This window comes from Carcharodon carcharias, chromosome 21, assembly GCF_017639515.1.
Source record: "Carcharodon carcharias isolate sCarCar2 chromosome 21, sCarCar2.pri, whole genome shotgun sequence".
Classification (NCBI taxonomy): Eukaryota; Metazoa; Chordata; class Chondrichthyes; order Lamniformes; family Lamnidae; genus Carcharodon; species Carcharodon carcharias.
In genome coordinates, this window is record NC_054487.1 from 24665984 (window position 1) to 24693056 (window position 27073).

The window sequence follows — 27073 nt, forward strand, 5'->3', positions numbered from 1 at the left end:
CCTACCATCTGGGACAGTTGTAACCTCATAATGAAGTTCCTCAGATTGGTGAGTGATAAAAAGAAGTAAAAGACACAATTAAATAAAATGCAAAAACAAAACCAATGGAATATAGGACTTGGGAGCAGAGGTAGGCCATTTGGCCCTTCGAGTCTGCTCCGTCAGTAAATAAGATCATGGCTGATTTGGTTGTGGCCTCAACTATCCTTTCCTGTCTTCCCCACCACCCCCATAACCCTTGACTCCCCTGTTTATCAAAATCTGTCTAACTCTGCCTTGAATAAATTCAACGACTCAGCCTCCACTGCTTTTTGGGGAAGAGTATTCCACACACTAACAACTCCTTGAGAGAAAAAAATTGCCTTTACCTCTGCCTTAAATGGGATATCTCTTATTCTTAACCTGTGTCCCCTAGTTCTAGCCTCCCCTACAAGTGGAAACATCCTTCCGGTATCCACCCTATCAAGTCCCCTCAGGGTCTTATATGTTTCAATAAGATCACCGCTCATTCTCCTAAACTTCAATGGATACAAACACAACCTGTTCAACCTTTCTTCATAAGATAAGCCCCTCATCCCAAGAATGAGACAAGTGAATGTTCTTTGAACTGCTTCTAACACAATTATATATTTTTCAAATAAGGAGATCAAAACTGTACACATTATTCCAGGTGTGGTCTCACCAAGGCCTGTACAGCTGCAGTAAAACTTCCCTACTGTTATATTCCATCGCCCCTGCAATAAATGCCAACATTCCATTTGCCTTCCTAATCACTTGCTGTACCTGCATACTAACTCTTTGTGATTCATGTATCAGGGCACCCAGATCCCTCTGTACCAAGTTTTGCAATCTCTCTCTATTTAAATAGTATATTGCTTTGCTATTCTTCCTGCAAAATTGGGCAAGTTCACATTTTCCCACATGATACTCCATCTACCAAATTCTTGTCCACTCACTTAACCTGAGTAAATCCCTTTGCAGACTCTCTACCTCTTCTTGACAACTTACTTTCCTACCTATCTTGTTGTCATCAACAAATTTAGCTACCATACATTCAGTCCATTCATCCAAGTTACTGATGCAGATTGTAAATAGTTGAGGCCCCAGCATTGGTCCCTGTAGCACTCCACTAGTCACAGCTTGCCAAAGTGAAAAAAGACCCATTTATCCCTACTCTATGATTCCTGTTAGCTAACGAATCGTTTATCCATGCTAATATGTTAACCCCTATACTATATAATCTTATCTTGTGTAGTAGCCTTTGATGTGGCACCTTATCAAATGCCTTCTGAAAATTCAAGTACATCACATCCACAGGTTCCTCTTTATCTAAAACAAAAACAGAATTACCTGGAAAAACTCAGCAGGTCTGGCAGCATCGGCGGAGAAGAAAAGAGTTGACGTTTCGAGTCCTCGTGACCCTTCGACAGAACTTGCGTTCGAGTCCAAGAAAGAGTTGAAACTCTTTATCTACTTTGAATGTTATTTGGTCAAAAATCTCTGTTAGATTAGTTAAATGCAATTTCCCTTTCACAAAGCCAGGTTGACACTGCCTGATCAAATTATGATGTTCTATGTATCCTGCTATAGCCTCTTTAATAATGAATTCCTGCAATTTCCCTATGACAGGTGTTAGGCTATTTTCTGTCCTCCTTTCTTGAATAAAGGTGTTACATTAGCTAGTTTCCAATCCACTGGGACCATTGCAAAATCTAAGGAATTTTAGAAGATTATAACTAATGCATCAATCATCTCTGCAGCCACTTCTTTTAAGACTCCAGGGTGCAGGCAATCTGGTCCTGAGGACTTGTCAGTCTTTAGTTTTCTCAGCACCTTTTCCCTAGTGATGGTGATTGTTTTAAGTTCCTCCTCCCGTTCACTTCTTCATTTTCAAGTATCCGTGGGAAGTTTTAGAAGTCTTCTGCAGTGAAGACAGGCACAAAATACCCGTTCAACGCCTCTGCCACTTTCTTATTTTCCATTATCAATTTCCCAGATTCACTCGCTAAAGGAGCAATACTAGTTTTAGTTATTTTTTCCCTATTTAAATACTTGCAGAAACTCTTACTATCCAATTTTATATTATTAGCTAGCTTCCTCTCATACTCTACTTTCTCACTTTTTTTTAGTCATTCTTTGCTGGTTTTTAAAATCTGACCAGTCTTCTGACCTACCACTAATCTTTGCAGATTTGTACAATTTTTCTTCCAATTTGATGCAATCCTTAACTTCCTTATGCAGCCATGGATGATGCATCTTTCTCAAAGTCTTTCTTTCTCGTTGGGATAAATCTTTGCTGAGAGTTATTTAATATCTCCTTAAAAGTCTGCCATCTCAACTGTCCTACCCTTTAGCCTCGTTTACCAATTAACTTTAGCTAGATCTGCTTTCATACCCTTATCTCCTTAATAAACATAACAAAATCAAACCAAAACAATTTTTTAAAAGTCAGATTAAATCAAAACAAATGAACTTCAGAAAAGGAAGTCTCTCCTATTGACTATGCCTTGCAAAATTTTGTTGTGCCTATGGCAAAGGAATAATCAAAACATGAGGTAGAGAAGCCTCATGGATTGCATTTTCATGAATTTAGTAAGTTAAACGAGGCTTGTACACAGGAATGGCTTCAGTTTCCTGATCCCCCACCACTGAATTGGAAAAATACCACAAAGGGCATTCCCAGCACCATACCAGTACTCAGATGTAGCATCAGATATCTATCCCCCATACCTGTATGTAGCAGCAGATAAACTTCTCTGCTGATAAAGTTTGTTCTTCTAGATAGAATGGAGGTCTTATGAGAATAAAAAGATCACTGTGAACTTTATGCTGAAATTGTTCTTAGAGTGATCTATATTATTCTTTGGAATTTTACCTGTTAGAGGCTCCAGATGGATCTCCTCTTGGTGTCCTCTCTTGATCCAGTCTCCAGGTACAGAGTAGAACTGCATATCCACAGCCTGGCTGTGAGACCATTAGTTCTGGAGTCCCATCAGGCCCGGGATTCACTGTAAGACTGTCCACCTGTTGCAACAAAATGTAAATTATAAGGGTCAAACAGAACATTTTGATGTACCAATGAAATTTTCCAATACTCCCACAGCTCCCCACCTGCTTCCTCAGCTGGGAGAGCAAATCATGAGGGAGTCTTATGTCAGAATGCTCTAGCATGCCTTATCCGTGAGCCACAAAAATCTGCGATGGTATTTAAATCTTTTCATGGTCTGGACCTTCTGTATTACTGTAATCTCCCCCAGCTCTCTAGCACCTCATGCCCAGAACTCACATGCCTCATGTTCATTCCCCACTTACCTGCACTCCACAACTGGTGATCATGCCTTCAGCTGCCTGGGCCCCACACTCAGGAATTCCCTCATCAAACCTCTCCCCACCTGTTCTTCTGTCTTGCTGTTTGTAGGACCTAGCTGTGTGCAAATTGGCTGCGATATTTCCAACATTACAACAGTGACTACACTTCAAAAGTATTCGCATGTAAAAAGCGCAAGATTAATGCAAATCTTTCTTTTTATAACCTTCCTTAAAATCCACTTTTTAATATCTCCTTCTTAGGCTTAGTATCGGTTTGTTATTACATTGTATACACTACTTGCTGTGCGTGATGGGGATATACAACCTGCCCGACAACTTGTGAATGTGGAACTGAGCCACAGACTACGCAACATCTCCTGCAATGTCTATTGCTAGACCCTGCACTGTTGCAGATCTTGCTGAATTCAACAACAAGGCGCAAAAATGTGTCCAGTTCTGGCTGGGCCACGTATAGACTGCCTGTGGACATGATAAAAAGATTACATTGTGAAGATATCTTGGAACATTCTTCTAAACAATGAGATAATCAACCCTCTCAGAGTTATAGATCCATACCTGCCCTTCCAGAAGCCACTTTTTCAGCAGCACCAGCTGTCCAGAACAATCAATAGAGGAATCTTCCCAACGGAATGCTCTCACTACACGGTCAGTGTAACCTACCACCATTTCACACTTTCCATCTCCATCTGCATGAAGAAGCCATCAAAAATGATCGTTTTAGAGTATTTATTACCCACAATTTCAATCTTATAAACAGCATTTACCTTTTGCTTCTCTAGGTATACCTTCAATATTTGGGAGCAGGGCGTAGATGGCTTCACTGTGCTCTACCCCTACTGCTTTGATTGGATGATCCTCCCTTTTCAGGGGAAGGTCGCCCTTCTCCATCCTATGTATCCTCTCTGACTAAAACTAACGAGATCAGCAACTTAACATATGGGAAGATTCAGGGAGAAGGTGGCAAGGCGGGAGATAGCGGCGAAGCAGGAGACAGCAGTAAGCATGGGGAGAAAGCAAGTGGAACAGCTGGATAGGGGAGCATAGGTAGACAGTCATCAAAAGGACATTTGATAATCAAAAACCCAGTGCAAAAGCAAAATGCAACAGAAACCCTATACTTTTCTGTTCTATGGATATGTGATACTTTTAAAATACATACTGAGGTCTGACACAATTATTTTAAAAGTGTGCTTAACGTAAATCTTATATTATGAATGAGTTGTTGTTGTAAGTTGTCATCATTTCCAAGTACTGTTCCTTTTCAGTCAAAACAGTGTATGGCAACTTTGAACAATCCAATACATCTTAACTCCCCAATTTCAACCCATCTACCTCAGTCCCCCCGATACTACTTATTCCTTCAACTCACCTATATCACTGATGAGCATCACCTTAGTATTGGCAGGGATGTGCTGTGTGAAAAATGCTTTCTGTTCATCACCAAACAGGAAGTCATGGTGACTGGATGTGTCTGACTTAGTTGATATGCCACTGAGGTCAAAGATATGGAACCAGCCCTCAGCACCCACAGCCACAACAAAATTCTAAAGGGTGGTAAAGAAAAATATAATCCTTTTTAGAAATGCAGTGGTCAATCATCATCCTTAAAGATGCAGTACAAGCAATTTCAGAAGTCACTAATCCTACAAATGTAAGGTTTGTCAACCAGTGACGTACTTAAAGTAAGAACTATAATTACAGAATCATCACACATTGGTTCCTGAACAAACCGACTTAGATTTTCCTGCGTTTTAACAGCAATTTTCAGGCATACTTGGGGCAGCCATTGGAGACGATTAGGTCGGTGAGTCAAATTGCTGCACAAAAACCACTGCAAATTTCCTCCGCTGTGCTGAGCTTAGCCAGAAATGCCAGACATATGCAAATAACTGCGAATGAGTGAGTTTTGCTGTACAGCTGTTCTTCCCTCCCTCTTCTCCCCACCAGGCAGTCAAGAACACCTCTCCAAACCAGGCATTTCCGTAAGATATACACAAAGAAACAGCTCATGAGAGACACTCTCACCTAAATTAGATGCAAGCCCACTATCAAATGCATGCTACTATCACAGAAGCCCTCTGCCACCAAACTTAACTCATTCTCCTGTGGACATGCAGCTTCTCTCCATAACTAAAAAGAGTTCCACATAAAAGACATTCTGCTAATCCTTCATGTTCATATTTTTGCCCCGGCCCAAATAATTACGCATAGATCTCCTGAGACACAAAATCATTTATGTGGAAAGGAAATGCAACATCTTCCCTAATGTTTGCAAGCACTAATGTTTGTATTGTTCTTCGGTGCCTAGCAGTGTGTACCCTCTTTCAATCCAGCCTCCTATTTGCAGAAGGTTATTTACAGAAGGTTTTGAGGTGCCTGGTTGATGCTTCACTGTAGAAGCCTCGGGGGACAGATGTGACATTTACTTTTCTTTGTTTGTGGTCTATTTGCTCTAAGACTTTGCTCTAAGACAAAGGTAATTGGACACATTCAGCGTTAATGTTATTAGAACTCCTAGGTGTCTCAACTCAACCTTAGCCATATAAACACCTTATTGAGTTCCTATGCATTGGGGATGCAGTAGCATAGTGATAATGAGAGGCCCAGGCTAAGGCTCTGGGAACGGGTTCAAATCCCACCACAGCCACAGATGGATTTTAAATAATTAATAAAGGTTTGGAATTAAAAGCTAGTCCCAAAAATGAAACCATCGTTGATTCTTGTAAAAACCCACCTCAATCACTAATGTCTTTCAGGGATGGAAATCTACCGTCCCTACTTGGCCTGATGGAGGAGAATGTGAAGCAGGTGTGGAGGCACGTGAAGCTGGTGACAGCTCAAGCCAGCCCAAGCCAGCCCAGCCTCCCGGACAGACACAAGCTCCTGGCATCACCCGAGCCTGAAGGAAACCTCGTGTGATTAATGTTTCCACTTTTATTTCGGGTATTATTAATTTACACATCAACAGCAATATGGTTGTCTCTTAAATGCCCTCTGAAATGGCCTAGCATGCCACTCATTGGCTTGGATACAACCACTAGAAAAAAGGAATGAAGCTAGATGGACCACTCAGCATTGACCTAGGCACCAGAAACTACAACGGCACACCTGCCCTTGTCTACCCTGCAAAGTTCTCCTTACTAACACCTGATGGCTTATGCTAAAATTTGGAGAGCTGTCTCACAGGCTAGCCAAGCAACAGTAAGCTGCAGGGGTATGGGCTGGGTGCAGGAAGGTGGGATTAGAAAGGGACCTGGGTATCCTCGGGCTGGCATGGACAGGATGGGCTGAATGGCCTCCTTTTATGCGGTAACTTTTCTATGTTTCTATGGTTTTACCACTGTGCTAAATGGAACAGATTAGAGCAAACCTAGCAACTCAAAACTGGGCATCCATGAGGCGCTGTGGGCCTGAATTGCATTCAGCCACAATCTGTACACTCATCACAGTATCTTTACAGTGCAGAAGGAGGCTATTCGGCCCACTGAGTCTGTACTAGCTCTCTGAAAGAGAATTCCACCTAGTCCCATTCCCCTGTCTTATTCCCGTAACCTTGCACATGATTTCTTTTCAGGTAGCAATCCAATTTCCTCTTGAATACCTCGATAGAACCTGCCTCCACCATCCTTTCAGGACATTTGTCTCAGACTTCAACCACCTTCTGGGTGAAAAACTTTTTCCTCACATCACATTTACTCCTCTTGCCAATTATTTTGAATCTGTGCCCTCTAGTTCTTAATGTTCTCTTGAGTGGGAACAGTTTCTCACTATTTACCCTTTCCATACCCCTCAGGATCTTGAATAACTCTATCAAGTCTCCTCTCAGCCTTCTTTTCTCCAAGGAAAACAGTCCCAACCTCTCCAATCTATTCTCATAGATACAGTTCTTCATCCTGGGAATCATTCTTGTAAATCTCCTCTAAACTCTCTCCAATGCCTTCACATCCTTCCTCAAGAATGGCATCCAGAACTGGATGCAGTACTCCCGATAAGTCTCATCATGTCTCACACAAGTTAAATGCCCTCCTTACTCTTGTACTCAATGCTCCTATTAATAAAGCCTAAGATACTGTATGCTTTATTAATTGCTCTCGCCATCTTCAATGACCTATGTACATATACACTGAGGTCCCTCTGTTCCTGCACCTCCTATAGAGACTCTCCCTTTATTTAATACTGTCTCACCATATCTTTCCTGCCAAAACAAGTCACCCCACACTTCTCTGCATTGAACTTCATTTGCCACTTGTCTGCCCAATCCGCCAACGTCTATGTCCTTTTGAAGTTCAAGGTTATCCCCATCACAGCTGACAACATTTCCAATCTTCAAAATTTGCAGATGATACAAAATCATGCCCTGCACACCACAGTCTAGGTCATTAATATATATCAGGAAGAGCAAGGGTCACAACACTGACCCCTGAGGAACTCTACTACAAACATTCCTCCAATTTGAAAAACAGCAATTTATCACAACTCTTGTTTTCCTGTCAATCAGCCAATTTCTTATCCAAGTGCCTACTTTCCCTTTTATTCCATGATCTAGAATTTTGCTCACAAGTCTGTTGAGTGGGACTGTATCAAATGCCTTTTGAAAATCCATATACATCACATCAATAGTGTTTCCTTTATCAACCTTCTCTATTACCTCCTCAAAAAACTCCAGGAAGTTAGTTAAACATGATTTTCCCTTGATAATCCCATGCTGGCTTTCCTTAATTATCCTGAACTTATCTAAGTGATTATTGATTTTATCGTACTATAGTTTCCAGAAGTTTCCCTACCATAGAGGTCAAACTGACTGGCCTGTATTGCCAGCTTTATCCTTGCATCCCTTTTTGAATAAGGGTGTAACATTTGCAGTTCTCCAGTCCCCTGGCACCTCCCCTATGTCTAAGCAAGACTGAAAGATTATCACTAGTGCCTCTGCAATTTCCACTCTCAGTTCCCTCAGTACCGTTGGATGCATCTCATCCAGTCTGGGTACCTTATCCACTTTAAGTAAAGATAGCTTTTCCATCACCTCCTTCCTCTCAATTGCAAGTTCTTCTGGTGTACCAGTTACCTCCTCTCTTACGTTGGCCTGGGTAGCAAGTTCTTTCTTTGTAAAGACAAATGAAAGTACTCTTTCAATACCTCTGCTATTTCTCCAGCCACTATGTGCAAGTCCCTTTTTTTGTCCCTAATTGGCTGTCCTCTTTCTTTTACCACCCTATTATTTACATGGGATTCCCTTTTATGTTTGCTGCCAGCCTCTTTTCATGCTCTCTCCTTGCTTTCCTTTTAGTTTTTTTCACTTCCCCTCCGGTCCTTCTATGTTTAGCCTGATTCTTCACTGTATTTTCTACCTGACATCTGTCGTACACACAATTCTTCCTTTTCATCTTTACCTCTATCTCTCGTCATCCAGGCCACTCTGGATTTATTTGTCCTACCTTTCCCCTTCAAAGGAATATACCTTGACGTTGCCTGAAATACTTTTTCTTTGAAGGTGGCCCATTGTTCAGCCACTGTCTTTTCTGCCAACATTTGATTCCAACTCACTCAACTCAGATGCATTCTCATCCCATCGAAGTTGGCTTTCCCCCCATTAATTATCCCTGCTCTGGATTATTCTCTGCCCTTTTCCATGATTAACCTAAACCTTATGATACAATGGTCACTGTCCCCTAGAGGCTCTCCCACTTGATATTTGATCCACTTAGGCCAACTCATTCCCCAGAACCAGGTCCAAAAGTGCATGTCCTCTTATTAGACTGGAAACACACTGCTGTAGAAAAGTACCTTGAACACATTCCAGGAACTCTTGTCCCTCTTGTCCTATTCCTATCCTTGTCTATATTTGGATAATTGAAGGCTCCCATTATGATTACTCTATAACTCTTGCACTTCTCTAATTTCTTTACAAATTTGTTTCTCCGCATCCTTTCCACCAATTGGTGGTCTATATACTACACCAATGTTATTGCACCTTTCCCATTCCTAGCCAGAGAGATTCTGTCCTTGGCCCCTCTGGAACATCCTCTCTCTCCAGTACAGTAATGTCATCTTTAGCCAATATTGCCACTCCCCCTCCTTTACTTCCTTTCCTGTCTCACCTAAACACCTTGTACCCAGGAATATTTAATGTCCAGTCCTGCCCATCTTTGAACCCAGTCTCTGTTCTATCAATAACATTGACAAATTCCATCTGTGCCTGCAGTTCACCAATCCTTCCCGCTTATTCTGACCCCAGCTAATGACTTACTGTTGCCTACAGTAATTCTATCAAACTCTCCAAGCACTCTATTTACCTTGATGCAACTCTCTGATATATCATCATCAGTTGATACTTCACTACTTCCCACTGCCAGTTTTTCTTCTCTACGCTCTGAATTTCTCCCAGGTTCCCTTCCCCTGCCAATCTAGTTTAAACTCTCCCCAACAGCACTGGTAAACCTCCCTGCGAGTACACTGGTCCCAGCCCTGTTAAGGTGTAACCCATCCCTCTTTTACAGGTCCCACCTGCCCTAGAACCGATCCCAATGTGTCAGAAATCTAAAGCCCTCCCTCCTACTCCATTTCTCCAGCCACATGCTGAACTGCTCAATCTTCCTATTATGTTCACTAGCACATGACACGGTGTAACACAGAGATTACTGCTCTTGTAGTCCTGCTTTTTAATTCCCTTCCTAACTCTCTAAAATCTGTTTTCAGGACCTCTTCCATTTTCCTAACTATGTCATTGGTCCCAATGTGGACCACAACCTCTGGCTGTTCATCCGCCCCCAAATGAATGTCCTACAGCTGCTCTGTGACATCCCTGGCCCTGGCACCAGGGAGACAACATATCATCCTTGAGTCACTTCTATGGCCACAGAAATGCCTGTCTGCTCCTCGAACTATGGAATTCCCTACTTCCACTCTTCCTCCTCCCCTCCTGTGTAGCTGAGCCGCTTCTGGTGCCACAGACTGGGGTCTTGCTACAGTCCTCTGAGGAATCATCTCGTTCACCAATATCTAAAATGGAAAAGCGGTTAGAGAGTGAGATAGCCTCAGGGGATTCCTACACTATCTGCCTGTTTCTGTTAGATACCCTGGCAGTCACCCATTCCCTCTCTACCTGTGTACTTCTTAGCTGCAGTGTGACCACCTCTCTAAACGTGCTATCCACGCAATCCTCAGCTTTGTGAATGCACCAGTGACTACAGCCACCACTCAAGCTCTGCAACTCAGAATTCAAGTTTCTGCAGCTGGTGACACTTCTAGCAGATATAGTCATCAAGGGCACTTCATGCCTGCACGACTTCCCACATCCTGCAAGATGCACATTCCACATGGCTGAGCTGCTCCAACATACCTTACACTTTATATAAAGTGCTTACTACAGTATTGACTCATTTATTTTAATTATCTTAATTTAGAATAATTCCTACGTATACTACAATTTACTGTGTTTATTTCAGTCTCGCTCCTTCTCGCACTCTTTTAACTCCCAGCTCCGCTCCATGGCAGGCATATCCCTCACTCTACCATTACCATCAATAGATAATCACGGTTCAATGAAGAGTGCAGGAGAGCATGCCAGGAGCAGCAGCAAGCATACTAAAAATGAGGTGTCAACCTGGTGAAGCTTCAACACAAGACTACTTGCATGCCAAACAGTAGAAGCAGCATGGGATAGACAGAGCTAAGCAATCCCACAGTGAATCTAAGCTCTGCAGTCCTGCCATATCCAGTCATGAGCTGTGGTGGACAATTAAGCAACTAACCAGAAGAGGAGGCTCCACAAATATTCTAATCCTCAATTATGGAGGCGCCAGTACATCAGTGCAGAAGACAAAGCTGAAGCATTTGCAGCCATCTTCAGCCAGAAGTTCCAAGTGGGTGATCCATCACGGCCGCCTCCTCCTTAGGTTGCCAGTCTTCTGCCAATCCGATTCACTCCACCTGAAGGAACTGGATGCTGCAAAGGCTATGGGCCCTGACAACATTCCAACAGTAGTACTGAAGATATGCTCCAAAGCTAGCTGCACCCCTAGCCATACAATAGTACAACTTTAGTCCCAGTACAACAATAACACTGGCACCTATCAGACAATGTGGAAAATTGCCCAGGTATGTCCTGTCCACAAAAAGCAGAACAAATCCAACCCAACTAAATACTGCCCCTCCTGCATCATGCCTTGAGCTATACATTGGCCCTCCCGATCTTCCTATTATTACTCCTATCCTTGCAAGCGGCATTCGGAGCAATCAAGAGATTACTACATTGTTCTAATGAAGAGTCATACAGACCCTAAACGTTAACTCTGTCTTCCTCTCCACAGATGTTGAGTTTTTTACATCACAAACCTGGAGTCAGAGTCTATGTGTTTTGGAGTAAGCTTCGCCAATAGTAGGAGTGAAATTCCAGAGGAGTGCTGTTTAAGCATGGCCATTCAAGGGGGAGATTCCACCCATTATAATTCAATTCAGAACTTTCTGGAAGCTTGTTAGTCTGTTGAAATTGTAAAAGGTCATCTCTTGGCAGCCATCTTAACAGTTCATTAGGGTTCATTTTAAAAGGAATACAGCTTTTAAAAATTTGTAATGTTTTCATTCCTGTACTGGCATGACACCTAGCACAAAGGAAGATGGTTGCAGTTTTTGGAGGACAATAATCTCAGCCCCAGGACATTGCTGCAGGAGATCCTCAGGTAGTGTGCTAGGCCCAACCTTCTTCAGCTGCTTCATCATATTAATGACCATTGATACACAATACACACTTTCCCTCCAATATAAAGGTCAAAAGTGGGGATGCTTGCTGATTACAAAGTGTACAGTATCATCCACAACTTCTCAGATACTGAAGCAGTTTGTGGCTGCACGCAGCAAGACCTGGACAATATTCCAGCTTTGGCTGATAAGTGTCAAGTAACATTTGCGCCACATAAGCGCCAGACAACGAGAATCTAACCATAAGATAAAAGCAAAAAACTGTGGATGCTGGAAAAACAACAACAAAAACAAAGATACCTGGAAAAACTCAGCAGATCTGGCAGCATCTATGGAAGGCAGCACAGTTAAAGTTTCGAGTCCGCATGACTCTTCAATAGAACCATCTCAGAGTTCAGAGGCTGGGAATTCTGTCCACCATCTACAAGGCAGAAGTCAGGAGTGTGATGGAGTACTCTCCACCTGGCTGAGTGCAACTTCAATAACACTCAAGAAACTTAAGAATAACCTAGACAAAGTAGCCACTTGATTGACACTCTATCCACTGCCTTAAACATTCACTTTCTCTATTATCAATGGCAGCAGTGTTTACCATCTACAAGATGCACTGCAGCAACTCAACAAGGCTCTTCGACAGCACTTTCCAAAGCCACCTAGAAGAACAAGGGCAGCAAATGCGTAGGAACATCACCATCTGGAAGTTCCCCTCCAAGTCAAACACCATCCTGACTTGGAACTATATCGCCATTCCTTCTTTATCGCTGGGTCAAAATCCTGGAAATCCTTCCTTAACAGAACTGTGGATGTACCTGCACCACAAGAACTGCAGCAGCTCGAAAAGATGTCTCCCCACCACCTTCTCAAAAGCAATTAGGGATGGACAACAAATGGTGGCCTAGCCAGTTATGGCCCCATCCCAAGAACTAATTAAAACAAAAATCTTGAACGTTGATGTAGGTTCTGCTACAACCAGGATTGTAGCAGAACCTCCCCGCCCCGGCCACCTCTCCTGATTGTAACCCTGAAAGCGAATTCCACAGCCTCACAACTGTTACAACTGGTCCCCGGGAGAGGTCCCACAGTTTGTTATGATCCTGGATGAGGTATCCCAAATTGATGTACTCCTGGGTGAGGGGGGATGATCTGGCTCCCTTTCTTTATTCAACCCCCATGGTTGGTCACAACAAGGCTAATTTGAAAAGGATCTTTTCCCTTATGGATATCTTTTCCCAGTCCAAATGTATTTATGTTTTAAAAGGGCCCAATTTAACCAGGCTTCCTTGAATCAAAGAGTGAATTTGTTAGTTGCTTAACATGAGAGAAAAAATAAAAACGCAATACATAGATTAGAAATGAGAAATTGGGTCCAAAAATAAAAGTTTAAAAATATATATGAATCCATCCTTTGGCTTGCCTGTGAGGAGTAGATAGTGAAATATTGCAGCCATTAAATTGGGGTGATTCTGGTAGCGTTGACTTTGGCAGCTGGTTTTGGAGATTCTTGGTTGACCAGCTTAGTTGAAAGCCTCTTTACTTTTCAACTGTGGCTTTCCTAATTTGTGACTTGTTTCCAGCAATCAGAGAGAAAGAGTTTTTTTTACCTGCAAGCGCAGGGATGCCCAGTTGGTGTTCTTCAGCTGTGACATTCACAGCGCACACATGCCAGACAACAGGCTAGCACACAGAACTAGGGTTGCAGTTGGCTTTTCTAAACCCCCTTCCTTCTGTATTCCTGGAAGGGAAAAAACAAACATGCCTTTCACCCAGGTCTGTTTTCTTTTCAACTCAGTTCATGTTCGCAGTCTGGGATTTACCTCAATAGGAGGTGGTTTCAGCTGAGATGGTAATCATTTTCCATTATCTCTGCAATCACAGGAGATTACAGTTCAGTTTGCATTGTATCTTTTCCTTTGAAGTGTCTCTGTCTGAAGTAGGCCATGTCACACCTTTTAGGTGCGACATTCCATTCTCTCCAAGCTAGTTGGTCAAGTAATCCACATAGGAATTTTCCAGCAAGTGGTTATCTTACAGTCTCAGCCAGCTTTTGCTCGTATGTCCTTTTTAAAAAAAACACAGGTCTTACTTAAAATGTTCAATATGTCCATAAGTAATTCGCAGATAGGATCCATGGTCATGACATAATTCTGAGTGAAGAAGTTTTGCCTGCCCTCAATTCTAGGTTTATGATTAATCTTATTTCTATGGCCACTCATTCTTGACCAGTCAGCTACTAGAAGCAATCTGTTTCTATCTAACCAGTTCAATCCTTTCATAATCTTAAACACCTCAATTATGCTGCTCTTTTGCTCACAGGATTCCATGCAAATTACCCATTAATAGTACAATCATGCATGTAAAATAGGTGCATTCACTTCAGGACGCTCCAGGTAACATATCCTTCCTGTCTCATGTTTCCAGCTGCTGCAGACCTGGAATACTCTATTCACTCTACCTTTATCACCGCCCTTTGCTTTCATAGGAGAATGGGTTTCTGCTGCGTAGATAGCTACCCTATACAACTCCTATAACAGGACTTGATTGATAGGAGGAAACTTTATTTATATTCATGCTCTGAAGCATTATTCAGGCATGCAGCTCAGTCAACGTTTCCTGCAGCTGGTCAATGTTTTCCTTCTGCAAGCAAAACTTTAGCCAAAATAACAAGTCTTCTGCCCATCAATGGCAAACAGCTGTCATATTATGCTGCCTTGACTAACTTCCCAGCCAATCACCCATAGAATTGCCCTTAGGCCTAACCAAGATGAATTAAGAATGCACACAGAATGATGTGTTCCAAAAGAACACAAAAAAATTGCACTGGGCTCCATTTAACTGTATGGTAATATTTAACTAAAGATTTAGTTAATTTTCATCAAGGGCACTTCTGGCTTGACTAAAAGGTCAGCAGGTACATTTCACAATGCCTGTTCCACTCCTGTTCACGGCATTCCGAAAATACTTCCTGATACATGCACCTTTTTTCTGTTCCTTTCATACTTTCCAAACTTGCACGAGTTGCAGAAATTATCTCATCTCTTTCTGGGAGTGTGGTGAGGAGGTGGGTACTAGACTGTTTCACCTTATTGTAACTGCATGAGGGAAGGCCTGGATTGGGAGGAAGCTGAAGTCAGAACATGCAGCTCTGACTGTGTTATTCAAACTTAATTCCCCTGTGCTACACGTATTTATTGATCATTGCTCGGTTGTAATTCTGACTGCATTACCTAATATTGCTTATTTGTTTGTACTTAGCACTAAATTTCAGCAGAAATGCTCCAACGACAGCAGCAGCTGGAGTTAGTATGATGGCAGAGACAGCATCAGCACTCAAACTCAGAGCACATCAAAAAGGAAAGCTCAGGTTTCAACTTAAGCATGTGCAATGGAGCAGTGAGAGCTACTGACAAACTGCGCATTCACAGAGAAATACCGTGGGACATCATGCTGGTGCACTTAAGAGGGGAACAATTGCAAGTTAATACAGAAGTGGATATTTAGTTTGGAGACTGAACAAAACTCAAGCCGAAGCTTCTCCAGTGCAAAGAAAAGTGTAGGAAGTTCTAACCTATCTAAATGTAATATTCTTTTAAAAATGTAATTTTAAATTTTATGCATTTGTTATAAATGTAATTATCAAATAGTGGGTATAATTTAGTGGATCTAAAAGCAACATGGCTGTTAAACAATTAAAAACAACTATTAAGCAATCTGATTGTTCAACTTTCTTAGTAATTACTCATTTGTAGGGAGTGATACTGCTTCATTTTGAGTTTGTTGCAATATTTTTTAGTCTTTTTATATTTTGATGTTTATATTAATCTTGATTTTTTTTTCCTATGAATACATTTTGAGGTGTATCATCTTAAGGTGTTGACCACTGTCCTTGAAATGCGATATTCTTCAGAGTGCACTATACACAAGACTTTTATATACAGAATGCTAGATAATTTTTGCTTTGAAAGTTGCCTTAGATAGAAATAAAAGTTCAAATAAAAAGTTGATTTGAAACACTCACTGTTTCGCTACCTACAGATGCTGCCTGACCTGCTGAATGTTTCCACCATTTCCTGTTTTTATTTAAAAAGTTCATGAAGTACTCCATTTTGTTGCTACAAAAATCATTTTCCCAGCTATCTTCATCTCTAAAATCCACTCTAGATCTGAAAATTACAACTTTCTCAAAGAAACTATTAGCAATTAACTTAGAACTTCAACATGTGATATCATACCTTCCCTTTGTTGCAGATGTCTCCTACACCAACACAAGTTACCTAGAAACAGAAAAAATAAAGCGGAGCAGATGAAGCGACACTTTTACTTTTATCCAGCAATATTAATTTGGCACTATATAGTTAGCATGCCCAAATTATTTCGCCATTACAAACAATAGGAAATTTTATTTGAATCCAGTTTCTCAATTAGGATGTCTATAGTGACAGCCCTAAATCCACCAATTTATTCTCATATATGTAACATGTAAAAAACTGACCAGTGACATTAAGTGAGGATAAAACACAGTATTATGAAGAAAATCTTTTAAAAAACATAATTCTTCTCTTTGAAAGAGAAGGGAATTCTGATAAGCGCCAAAGATGTAGAAGTATAAGCACAAAGTGTAAAGGAACTTATTCAGAGTTATAATTTTAATATTTGCCATTTGAAACAAGTTTGAGGATTCAAATCACATTGCTCTTTCAGCAGAACATGTCTATTGACCATATTGGCAAAAAAATTAATTTAGTAACCCTGAGGCCAAAATATTAAGTGCGTCCTCAAAACCTAGAATTTAAACATAGAAAATATTCTGCACATTAAAACATTACACATCTGAAACTGCTTATTAATGTTCACTTTAGTATTTCAGTTAAAGAGAGAATTCTTCTATCAGAGCTTTCTTTGTATTTGAAACACTTCAAAATAACAAGGATTACATTCTAAATCCTTATTTTTCAATTTGGTAAGAGAGAAAACCAAGAGGAAAGAGGGAGAAAAAGCTCACATTTATATAGTCGCAGAACTTTCTCAGAATGTCCTAAATTACTTCACATCTAATGATTTACATAACAGTAACTGTACTCCGAACAAAATGACAAGGCAATCAATTTATACACAGCAAGATCTCACAAACCGCATGTTAAAGTGAATGACCTCCTTCTGATGACAGGAATGCTGGTCAGGAGTCAAGGAACATTCCCTGCCATTAAAATTTCAAATTTGATAATGGGGTCTTTTACATCCATAAGCAAACAGCGCCTTTACCTGAAAGAGTGGGCCTGTGACAAGGAAGAAAGAAGAAAGCTGGCATTTCTTCTATTGAAAAATGGTGACCAAAGACTGGGAATAAAAACTATATAAACAGTACAAATATGAAAGGAATAAAATCATAAGGCTCAGGGTTAACAGCTCAAAAATGAACCAACTTTAATAAAAACAGTAAAAGGGATAAAAGTAGGCACCCATTCTGCTCCAATAAATGGCCGTTTCTGATCACCTTTGGCTTCTCTCTGCAAATGCTTCAATTTAGCTGTAATTTACCATAGCAGGACAGTGAAGACAGGCTCTCTGTCGCAAATTACTGCCCTCTGCTCTAAGCCTCCCCACAAGAGCAGGACTGAGGTTTGATCCCTGACTTTCTGCAATTTATAGGCAATAACCCATATTCTACCATTCCTAGCACAGAGGAAAACTGTGAAGAAAATAATTGGAGTAGATATCTTTCTTATTTCAGACTTTCAAATCTCCTATTCTTTTGGGACTTGAATGAGTACAAAGAGAAGGAAAGATGTAAATGAATCAGCCTGATATTGTAACAAAAGAAAAAAACCCAGCAATGAACACAAAGCTTTAATACATACCATTCCTATGCAAGATCGGGTAATCCATGGCTTGCAGTCATCGCTCTTATACACATATAGTTTCCCATTGGTATCCCCAACCACAAGCTCATTTAACTGTAACAGAAGCATAAGGAAAATTAAAGCAATCAATGGAAGATTTATTAGCAATGGATTCCATCCATCAAAGATTTTGCTTTGGGTTCAAAATCTGTTTTCAGAGGACTTCATAGCAAAGGCCAAAATGCCATCAGTCTAAATTAGAACTGAATGTATGATGCTTTGTTTGATGGCCCATTGAGAGACTATTTTAAAGTTATGCTTCTTGATCAGTTGTGGCTCTCAATTTGAAAAGTTCCTGTAAATAGAAGGAGCTCAGTCAGTTATTGTACAGTTCTATTAAATAAAGAGGGTGTTAGCCTGTGACTGAGGCAGGTTTCAGTAAATAGAAGGATTTCCATCCATCACCGGTACAGTTCCTGTAAAAATATGGATACTGGGCTGTCACTGATGCTGTTCCAAAAAAAAAGGTCTCAATTCGTCACTGGTAGTTTCTGCAAATGGAATAAGTCACACCCTCTCACTGGTACATTTTCACTAATAATGAGGTGGACCCAGTCTGTTACTGCTACAGTTCCTGTCAACAGCTTGTCAAAGGTACAGTTTTCATTAACAGAAGTGGTCCCAGCCTGGCCCTGGTACAGTTTTTCTAAATAGAAAGTCAAAGTTTGTCACTGGTGTAGCCCCATCAATGGTACCGTTTTCATAAACAGAGCAGATCCTGGCCTATAACTGGTATATTTCTCCCAGGTAATGACAGTCCCAACCTGTCACTGGTATAGATCACTGGAATATAAAAGGGCTGCAGCCTCTCACTGAAACAATTCCATTAAATACAAACATGGTCCATGGCCTGCCTATGGCATAGTTCCTATCAAGACAGAGAAAACCCCAACTTGTCACTGGCACAGTTGGTGTAAAAAGAGAGAACAATGGGAAGGCATTTTTAAATTTTCTCTAAAGAGAAGATGCCTTGGTTGACCCTAGTAACAGTTCCTGAAAATTGAGGGATCACGGCATGTCACAAAAAGTGTTACCACAAAATGAGCAGATACTGACTGAGCTTTCACTGCCTCAGTTGCTGTCAGTAGAAGAGTTCCCAGGCAGTCACTGGGATACCCCTGTAAACAGAGTCCATGCCTACCACAGGTGTTGTTCCTGTCAATAGAAAAAGGTCTAGGTTGTCACTAGCACACTTCCTATAAATCAGACTCCCAGTTTGATTCTAGCAGAATTCCTGCAATTAGAAGTCCCCTCCTATAAATGCCAGTTGCTGTAAATATTATGAATCTGCCCCAGTCACTGCACAGTTCTTGTAGTTAAAGGCACTGCTGCAGCTCCTGCTAAGAGCGCAGGCTTGTCATTGGTACAATTCCAGTTAACAGAGGCGGTCCTGACCTGTCGCTGGCACAGTTCCGGTTAATAGAGGAGCGTCATTGGAAGTTCCTGCTATAATAGAGGGGGTCCATGCCCATTATTGGAACAATTCCTGCTAATGGAAGCGGTCCTGGCCTAATGTGTCGCTGGCACATTAATAGAGGGGGTCCTGATCTCTCATTGGTGCAATTCCTGTAGTTAAATCCTGTTAACTGGGGTCTAACAGTCTCCCAGGTCATATCTGGAAATAAGGATATGGGGCTGTACCCAAACCATTTACCCCGTCGTTGTCGGTGTCTCCCAGACAGATGGCCTGTGTGAACAGGTTTCCGCTGAAATCCAGCGCCACTCTCTCCACATAACTGACCGACCTCATGGCGCCGGCAAAGCTCGGCAGCGCTTCCTGTATCAGTGGCTCCCGTCCGTCTCTCGTGCACAGTCCCCGGTGACGGCTCCCTCCCGGCGCTCGTGCTCAGCCCTCGGTGACGGCTCCCTCCCGGCGCTCGTGCTCAGCCCTCGGTGACGGCTCCCTCCCGGCGCTCGTGCTCAGCCCTCGGTGACGGCTCCCTCCCGCCGCTCGCGCTCAGCCCCTGGTGACGGTTCCCTCCCGCCGCTCGCGCTCAGCCCTTGGTGACGGTTCCCTCCCGCCGCTCGCGCTCAGCTCCTGGTGACGGCTGCCGCTCAAGAGCAGCGGACTCCGGCCATTTCTATGGTTACGGCTGATCCCGCGCGACATGGTCGGGTTATTTTTACAGCACTGCATCCGGCGGTGTGAATTACGGCAGGCGTCAAACCAAGTGCCGGTGAAAATGAGATTTTAAACTTTAGGAATTACAGAGAGAAGTGGGTTAAGAGGGGGCAAGGTCAGATCTGTGTATATAATAATGGAGATGGTGGTCAGCGTCAATAAAGAGAACATAGTTAGTCGGCCAACCTAGACGCAGGAGAACAATTGCAGCTGAATTGTGGCTAATTGTGGAAGAGATTGCTTTTTTTGAGGGACGAAGGGGGAGATAACGAGCAACACCAACGATTGGTTAAGAAGGTACCTGGAGAGTACCTGCCCCCGCCCCTCCCCCCCCCCCCCCCCTCCCCCCCAACCACGGAGAAAAGGGCTTCAGACGAGGAATGGAAATGCTGGAATTCTGAAATAAACAGCGTTGTAAGTGCGGGCCTGGCAGCATCTTAACGGCCCATAACTTCCGAGCTCCAGGGCAGTGTATCTGCAGGGTACCCCCGAGAATGTCCCAGGGAAACTCCCTGGGAGGTTCCCAAGTGAGGATTGCACCATGGAAGTTCAAACTTCCTTTCAGCAATTGCCCTGCACTGGGAACCATCCTATAAACGCGATTTAAATCGCAAAATTCAGACGGTTCCGACTGTCTTACAGCGGTACTTGGGAACCTGCTGCACTGGAGTGATCTTGCCCAGCCTAAGTCAGAAGGTTGGGCAAGATGGAAACAGCTTAATTTAAAGGTAAAACTAGGAGCGGAGTGACAAGATGACTCAATTGCCACTCCACCAGAAGTTAAAGGCCAGTGTTTCAAGTTACATATGACTCTTTTATTCCAGATTTCCAGTATCACCAGTGTTTTGCTTTTACTTCACTAATTCACTGCCACTTCTCTTCCAGGAATTACTTTAAGAAGTTCTGCTCTTCTCTCTGTCGGGATTTCTGTTTGTCTCTTTTTCTTGTTTGTTGCTTTCCAGTTCCTTTCTGGTATTTGCTGAGATATTTACCAAAACTCGCTTTCACAGCCTCATCTCTTTCCTCAGTGACCGTCTCCGGCTCTGACTTATTCCACGTGGATTCCAAATGAAGTTCCATCCTTCGTGTTTGGAATCTACCCAGGACTACAAGTATTGCTAAGACATAACGTTCCTTGGACTGTTGTTCTTGCCGCATCCTGATATCCACACTAGGTGCCATGCGTAGCCACATATACACACTCAACCTGTCTCTCCAGCAGCTCTGATTCAAATCTGTCCTGGTCCACAATTTCATTTTATCCTTCATCTCATCTGATGATTTAACAAAAACTTTTTATCTTCCTTTCAGGGGTTAAGGAACACAAGCTCCAACAACTCATGTATACTAATGCCCCTCCAGATTTTTCTTCCTCTTTACTTCCCTCTGACCCCATCACTTCTAATTTTGCTGTGTATTCATTAAACCCTTTGACCTTCCCTTCTCTGATGCTGAACCATCTGTACTTAGCACAGAATCTGCTTTATCACCTTGCCCCTACCTCAATTAATTTCAAGGTCGGTATGACATTGAACTCTTATGTTCCCTTCGCCTCCATGCTCACTTCTTTGGCCAGGAGTTCTTGGCCCAACCAGTAAACCCTTTCACCTGCCTCCAGTATCCTCCCTCCATCTGGACCCCTCCCTCTTGCCTCTTACCCACCCGATATTTTCATTGAGAACTGTTGGCATGACATCAACCTTCTTAATTTCTCTGCTCCCCTCACTCATTCTAATCAGTTTCCCTCTGAATTTGCTGCACTTCATTCTGTCAGGTCTAACCCTGACACCGTTATCAAACCTGCTGACAAGGATAGTACTGTTGTTACCAGGCGTACCTACCACTACCTTACAGATGCTGAGCACCTCTCAGACACTTCTTCCTAACTCCCTGGACCATGACCCCGCCACCAAACGTCAAGCTATTGTTTCCGGGACTGTCACTGACCTTGTCGACTCTGGAGATCTTCCTTCCATTGTTTCGGACCTTGAACATCCCGGTTCTACCTCTTTCCCAAATTCCACAAACAGGGTTGTCCTGACAGACACATCATTTCAGCCTGTTCCTGCCCCACTGAACTTAAAAGTTTTTTAAAAAGCTGTGTTCTGAATTAGTCATATTTGACTCGATATGTTAGCTGTTTCTTTCTCCACAGATGCTGCCAAACCTGTTGAGTATTTCCAGCACTTTGTTTTTATTTATATTAAATAAGCTGGGTTTGGCAGTTATTCTGTCTTGTGTGCCACACACAGCATCAGAGCCTAGCCCTACTTGGATAATCTATGTGCCTCCCCTTTAGAGATGATGCAACTAAAATTTTCTCTTAGACTTGACTTTTCCAAATTGTGCAATATAAAAAAAACTCATTAAATGCAAGGAAGCAACTCAGGAAATTAAAGGTTCCAGAAAGGTATCCAGCAAACTCCTAGATAGTGCATATTGCTGTTCAAGGGTCAGAAGAAGTCATGGGAAAGTGTGATCAAAAATTTTAAAGTGAAGCTTTCCACTGTTTCAATCAATTGGTTTCTCCCTGTAAGTTAAACAGTAGTGATGTAGATAACAAACCTGCAATGACGGCATCTCATGACTTTACAAGGTGGGGAAGGAGCAGTTTTGTTTCATGCTTATAGGCAGCCATGAGCAATGTCCTGAACAGAATTTTATAGAATCGTCTGACAATACAATATTCAGTAAGCTACACCCATGCTTGCAAGTGTTTTGTCTTACTATATTGTTACACCAACACTTATCAACATCTTTATTTTGCTATAAATAGCACATTTCAATTAATAGCCATATTTAGCAAAAAGTTGGATCTTCTGCAATGTTGCTATCAAATCAAAATGTACAAATAAATACATTGAAGATTATAAGTAAAAAGAGATGCAACTTACAAAATCATCACAAGGAATATGAATCCTTACAACCTCATACTTTGCAGATTAGACTATCATATGTGCTCTGACTGAATGCAGGACCTCGACTCATAGTCTTCTCCTTGACTCTGTCCTGTATCAGTCTTTTCATTTTCCAGTAATTTCCTTCAATTTTTTAGCCATCCAGCATTAATATTCTCTTCCTCCCTTTTTCTTCTTCCTTGAAATCTTCCCTCCATAACATATTTTACTAGTCCATTTCCTGTTAAGATGTATCTTGTCCAGTCTCCCTTCCTTTTCCTAATTAGGTTCTGCAATTTCCTCATTGATTCATTCTCAGCCCCTCATCATTTGTTACCTTATCTGCCCAGCTGATCCTAACCATTCTCCTCCAAGCCCACATTTCAAAGTTATTTAGCAAGTAAGGTCCAAGTCTCACATCCATACAAAATAATACTCCAGATCGAACTCTTTCCAAGTCGCTTCCTGAGTTTTATTTGACTTTCCTGTTAGCAACTATTTCTTCTTACTAAATACAGCCTTTCCCATTGTTGTCCTTGTTCTTATTTCTTTGTTGCACCTTTCACCTTAAGATAATGTGCTCCTTAAATACTGGAATTCTTGCACCTCTTGTTCTTTTCCTTCTATGAATATTTGAATATTTCTTGGTGATTTTGAGATATACATCATTTTGGTTTTGATGATGTTTACCTTATTCCAAAGTTCATATACAGGTTAGATAGTTCTTTTTTTAAAAAACTTGCATGATTGTGTGTCTCCTTTCCTTCTCCCTGTTTTGTTTCATTACTCCCTACTTCAGCATTTTTTCCTCTCCCCCTATACCGGTTTCCCCTCCATTCCTCTTTACTTTTTGATTTTGACTTAATTGCACATTGAGATTGAGCCAGCAAATATTGTGATCCAAAATATGCAGAGTGGCAAACAAAGCAACAATGATGTGCACTGAGCTCTGGTTTCACAAAAGCAACAGTACAAAAAATGTAAACCAGTGTCCAGCTGAAGGGTCAGACCTCCAGAACAAAGCCAAAGGCAGTTTGAGGAAGCCTAGTGTTAAGAAACATTGTAAATGTAATATTGTAAAGTGGAACACTCTTAAGTATAAATTTTTCATTATTTTCTTTTCATTATTTTGGAAGTATATATCAAAGTGGGTATAGAAGCAATCTGGTTGTTTAAATGACTGAAAAAATATTTTTGATCGTTGATTTCGTGAATGGAGATTTTCAGAGAAAATTAAAAGGCAGTTTAAATATTTTGGTAGTTACATTTTTGTGAATGGTACAAATTTACAATCCGTCTGCTCTGTGCTTTAATTGTAAATAATTTATTTGGATATTTCTGGGAAAATAATGTTACAATAGTACTCTCTAACTTCTCCTCCCACACCTCTATGGTTATGTCCTCTTTTCTTTCCTCCTTTCATAAAACAACTAATTCATTCTGGCATGGGGTTCCACAGGTGCCAGCAGATCTTCAGTACCATGACTATATGGCCGAACTTCATATATAGGCCTGAGCAGTGAATATTAATAGTTTATTCAACAGTAAAGGCTTACAGTCTAGGCTAGTGATGTCCACACCCAATGCCTATACACTTGATCCAGCAAAAGGCACCAGAAAATAGTAAGGAGCAGAAGGACTTTGATAATTTTCCACATTTCCACAACTTGAACTTGGTGTCCAATGGGAATATCCATACAGCTGGGATTTGCTGACTAAAAATAGGCCAGGGATTGAATGTGGGTCCTTCTGTTCCCTAACGCTTCTGTAGGGGAGTATATGATATATTTCAACACTATCAACATCCTGAAGGTTACCATTGACCAGAAACTGAACTGGACTAGTCTTATACATACTGTACCTACAAGAACAGATTAGAGGCTAGGAATCCTGTGGTAACTCACCTCCTGACTCCCCAAAGCCTGTCCACCATCTACAAGGCACAAGTCAAGTATGATGGAATACTCCCCACTTGCCTGGATGAGTGTAGCTCCCACAACACTCAAGAAGCTTGAAACCGTCCAGGTCAAAGCAGCCTGCTTGATTGGCACCACATCCACATTCACTCCCTCCACCACCAACGCACAGTAGCAGCAATGTGTACCATCCACAAGATGCACTGCAGGAACTCACCAAGGCTCCTTAGAAAGCACCTTCCAAACCCATGACTGCTACCATCTAGAAGGACAAGAGCAGCAGATAGATGGGAACACTAGCACCTGGAAGTTCCCCTCCAAGTCACTCGCCATCCTGATTTAGAAATATATCGCCATTCCTTCATTGTCGCTGGATCAAAATCCTGGAACTCCTTTCCTAAAAGCACTGTGTGTGTACCTACACCACATAGACTGCAGCAGTTCAAGAAGGCAGCTCACCACCACCTTCTCAAGGGCAATCAAGGATGGGCAATAAAAGCCTACATCTTGTGAATGAATAAAAAAATGTATCCATTGAACCATTGTAGAAATGTTGATCCCTTGCTTAATACTTCCTCTGTGAGATTTCCTGTTTTAATCTTAAAAATTGAAGTTCGTCTTTCCTTGGCTCGATTTTTTTCCTCCCTTTGTCCAGTCTCTTCCCATCCACATTTGTGATTCTACTGACATCCTCCACTACTTTAACAGTTTCCAGTTCCCTGACCCTAACTGTCTCCTTTTCGCCTTGAACATTCAGTGATTCTACACTTCCACTCAAAACCAGGATGACCTGCGGCCGGGCCCTCTGCTTCTTCCCAACCAGTCCCCATCCTCCACCACCACCTTGCTCCAGCTGCTGTACGTAAGAACAAATCCCACTCCAGAGACTTGAGCCAAAAAAATCTAGGCTGACACTCCATGATGTAAGAACAAATCCCACTCCAGACAGTTGACCCAAAAAATCTAGGCTGACACTCCATGGGAGTGCTCAGAGAAAATGCTGCACTGTTGGAGATGATATCTTTTGGATGAAACATTAATTTGAGACCCCGTCTACTCTCTCAGGTAGATATAAAAGATCCCATTACTCTATTTTGAATAAGAGCAGGGTTATATTTGGTGTCCCTTCAATCAACATAAGTTTAAAAAAAATACCCGATTATTATCATATTGCTGTTCAAGGGAGCTTGCAGTTTGCAAATTGGCTACCATATTTTTACATTAGAAAAGTGATACAGCCAATGAATAACTTGTGAAGTGTAGTGGGCTTTGGGGAATACTTAGGTCATGTGAGGCTCTATATGAATGCAAATCTTTCATTCTCTTTCATTGAAACAACCTCTCCTTTGGCTCCACTCACTTCCTCCAAATGTAAGGTCTTGCTTTGTATACCTGACTTTTTGTGGAAAAAGTGGAACCTTCATTGTTCAGTCCTAAACACCTCTTTTTCCACACATTGGTTGTATCTGTGCCACTTCCAACTCTTTCCCAGAGCTTGAAAATCTCATCAACTTTACTTTTGATTTCCATCCTTCCTTCACCTTTGTATGGTCCATCTCGGACTCTTCCCTTCCTTTCCTCAACTTCTTTATATCCATTCCTGGGATGTCAACCAAAGTCTTATAAGCACACTGACCTCTACAGCTACCATCATTACATTTCAACCCAACTCACTTCGTGTAAGGCCAGTTTATTCTTCTCTGTCACATCTAATGCCAAACTTTCCCACTAGTCCTTCGAATACATCATCTTTTTCCTCAACTGAGAATTCCCACCATCATGGTTGACCTGCCCTCAACCCTGTCTGTCCCATTTCCCACACTTTAGCTTTCACCCCTTTCTACCATAACCACCATAGGGGTCCCATTGTCCTCATCTTCCAACTCACTAGCCTTTGATCGTAACTGATCATTTGAAAACAATGTACAACTACAAAAGACACAGCTGAACAGCCAGAAATCTTGATTGAAACATTATCTTGCTATGAAGAGAAGGAGCATTTTGTGGATGAATATGCTATAGATTGGCTGCAAACAATAATCCTCCATCTTTGCCACCGACTCCAGCAGATGGAACCACCAAACACATTTTCCCCTTCCTTCCACTTTCAATATTTTGAAGGTACTGTTCCCTCTGTAAGACCATGGTCCAGTCTTCAATCAGCTCCAACCCATCCCACTTTCTCATCCAAATGTAGGAGCTGCAGCACCTGCC

General features: G+C 41.8%; 1 protein-coding gene across 4 annotated transcripts in view; it reads right to left on the reverse strand.

The window, feature by feature from the left end:
• The window catches only part of itfg2 (integrin alpha FG-GAP repeat containing 2), a 119020-nt gene extending 99114 nt beyond the window's left edge, over positions 1-19906 (reverse strand). Inside the window, exons 1-6 of one of the 4 annotated variants that reach the window (XR_005946379.1) lie at positions 19579-19906; positions 17883-17978; positions 16257-16298; positions 4700-4874; positions 3886-4016; positions 2876-3024 (exon numbers count right to left, since the gene is read on the reverse strand). Coding sequence is in view for 3 of the 4 variants with exons in the window: in XM_041215430.1 (XP_041071364.1) it covers positions 2876-3024; positions 3886-4016; positions 4700-4874; positions 16257-16298; positions 17883-17978; positions 19579-19674 (689 nt within the window). In the remaining variant the exon portion in view is untranslated. Of the gene's footprint in view, positions 1-2875; positions 3025-3885; positions 4017-4699; positions 4875-13628; positions 13925-16256; positions 16299-17882; positions 17979-19578 lie in introns of those variants that run through there. The other 3 variants (XM_041215430.1, XM_041215432.1, XM_041215431.1) reach the window with 3 other exon arrangements.
• Between the last annotated feature and the right edge of the window lie 7167 nt (positions 19907-27073).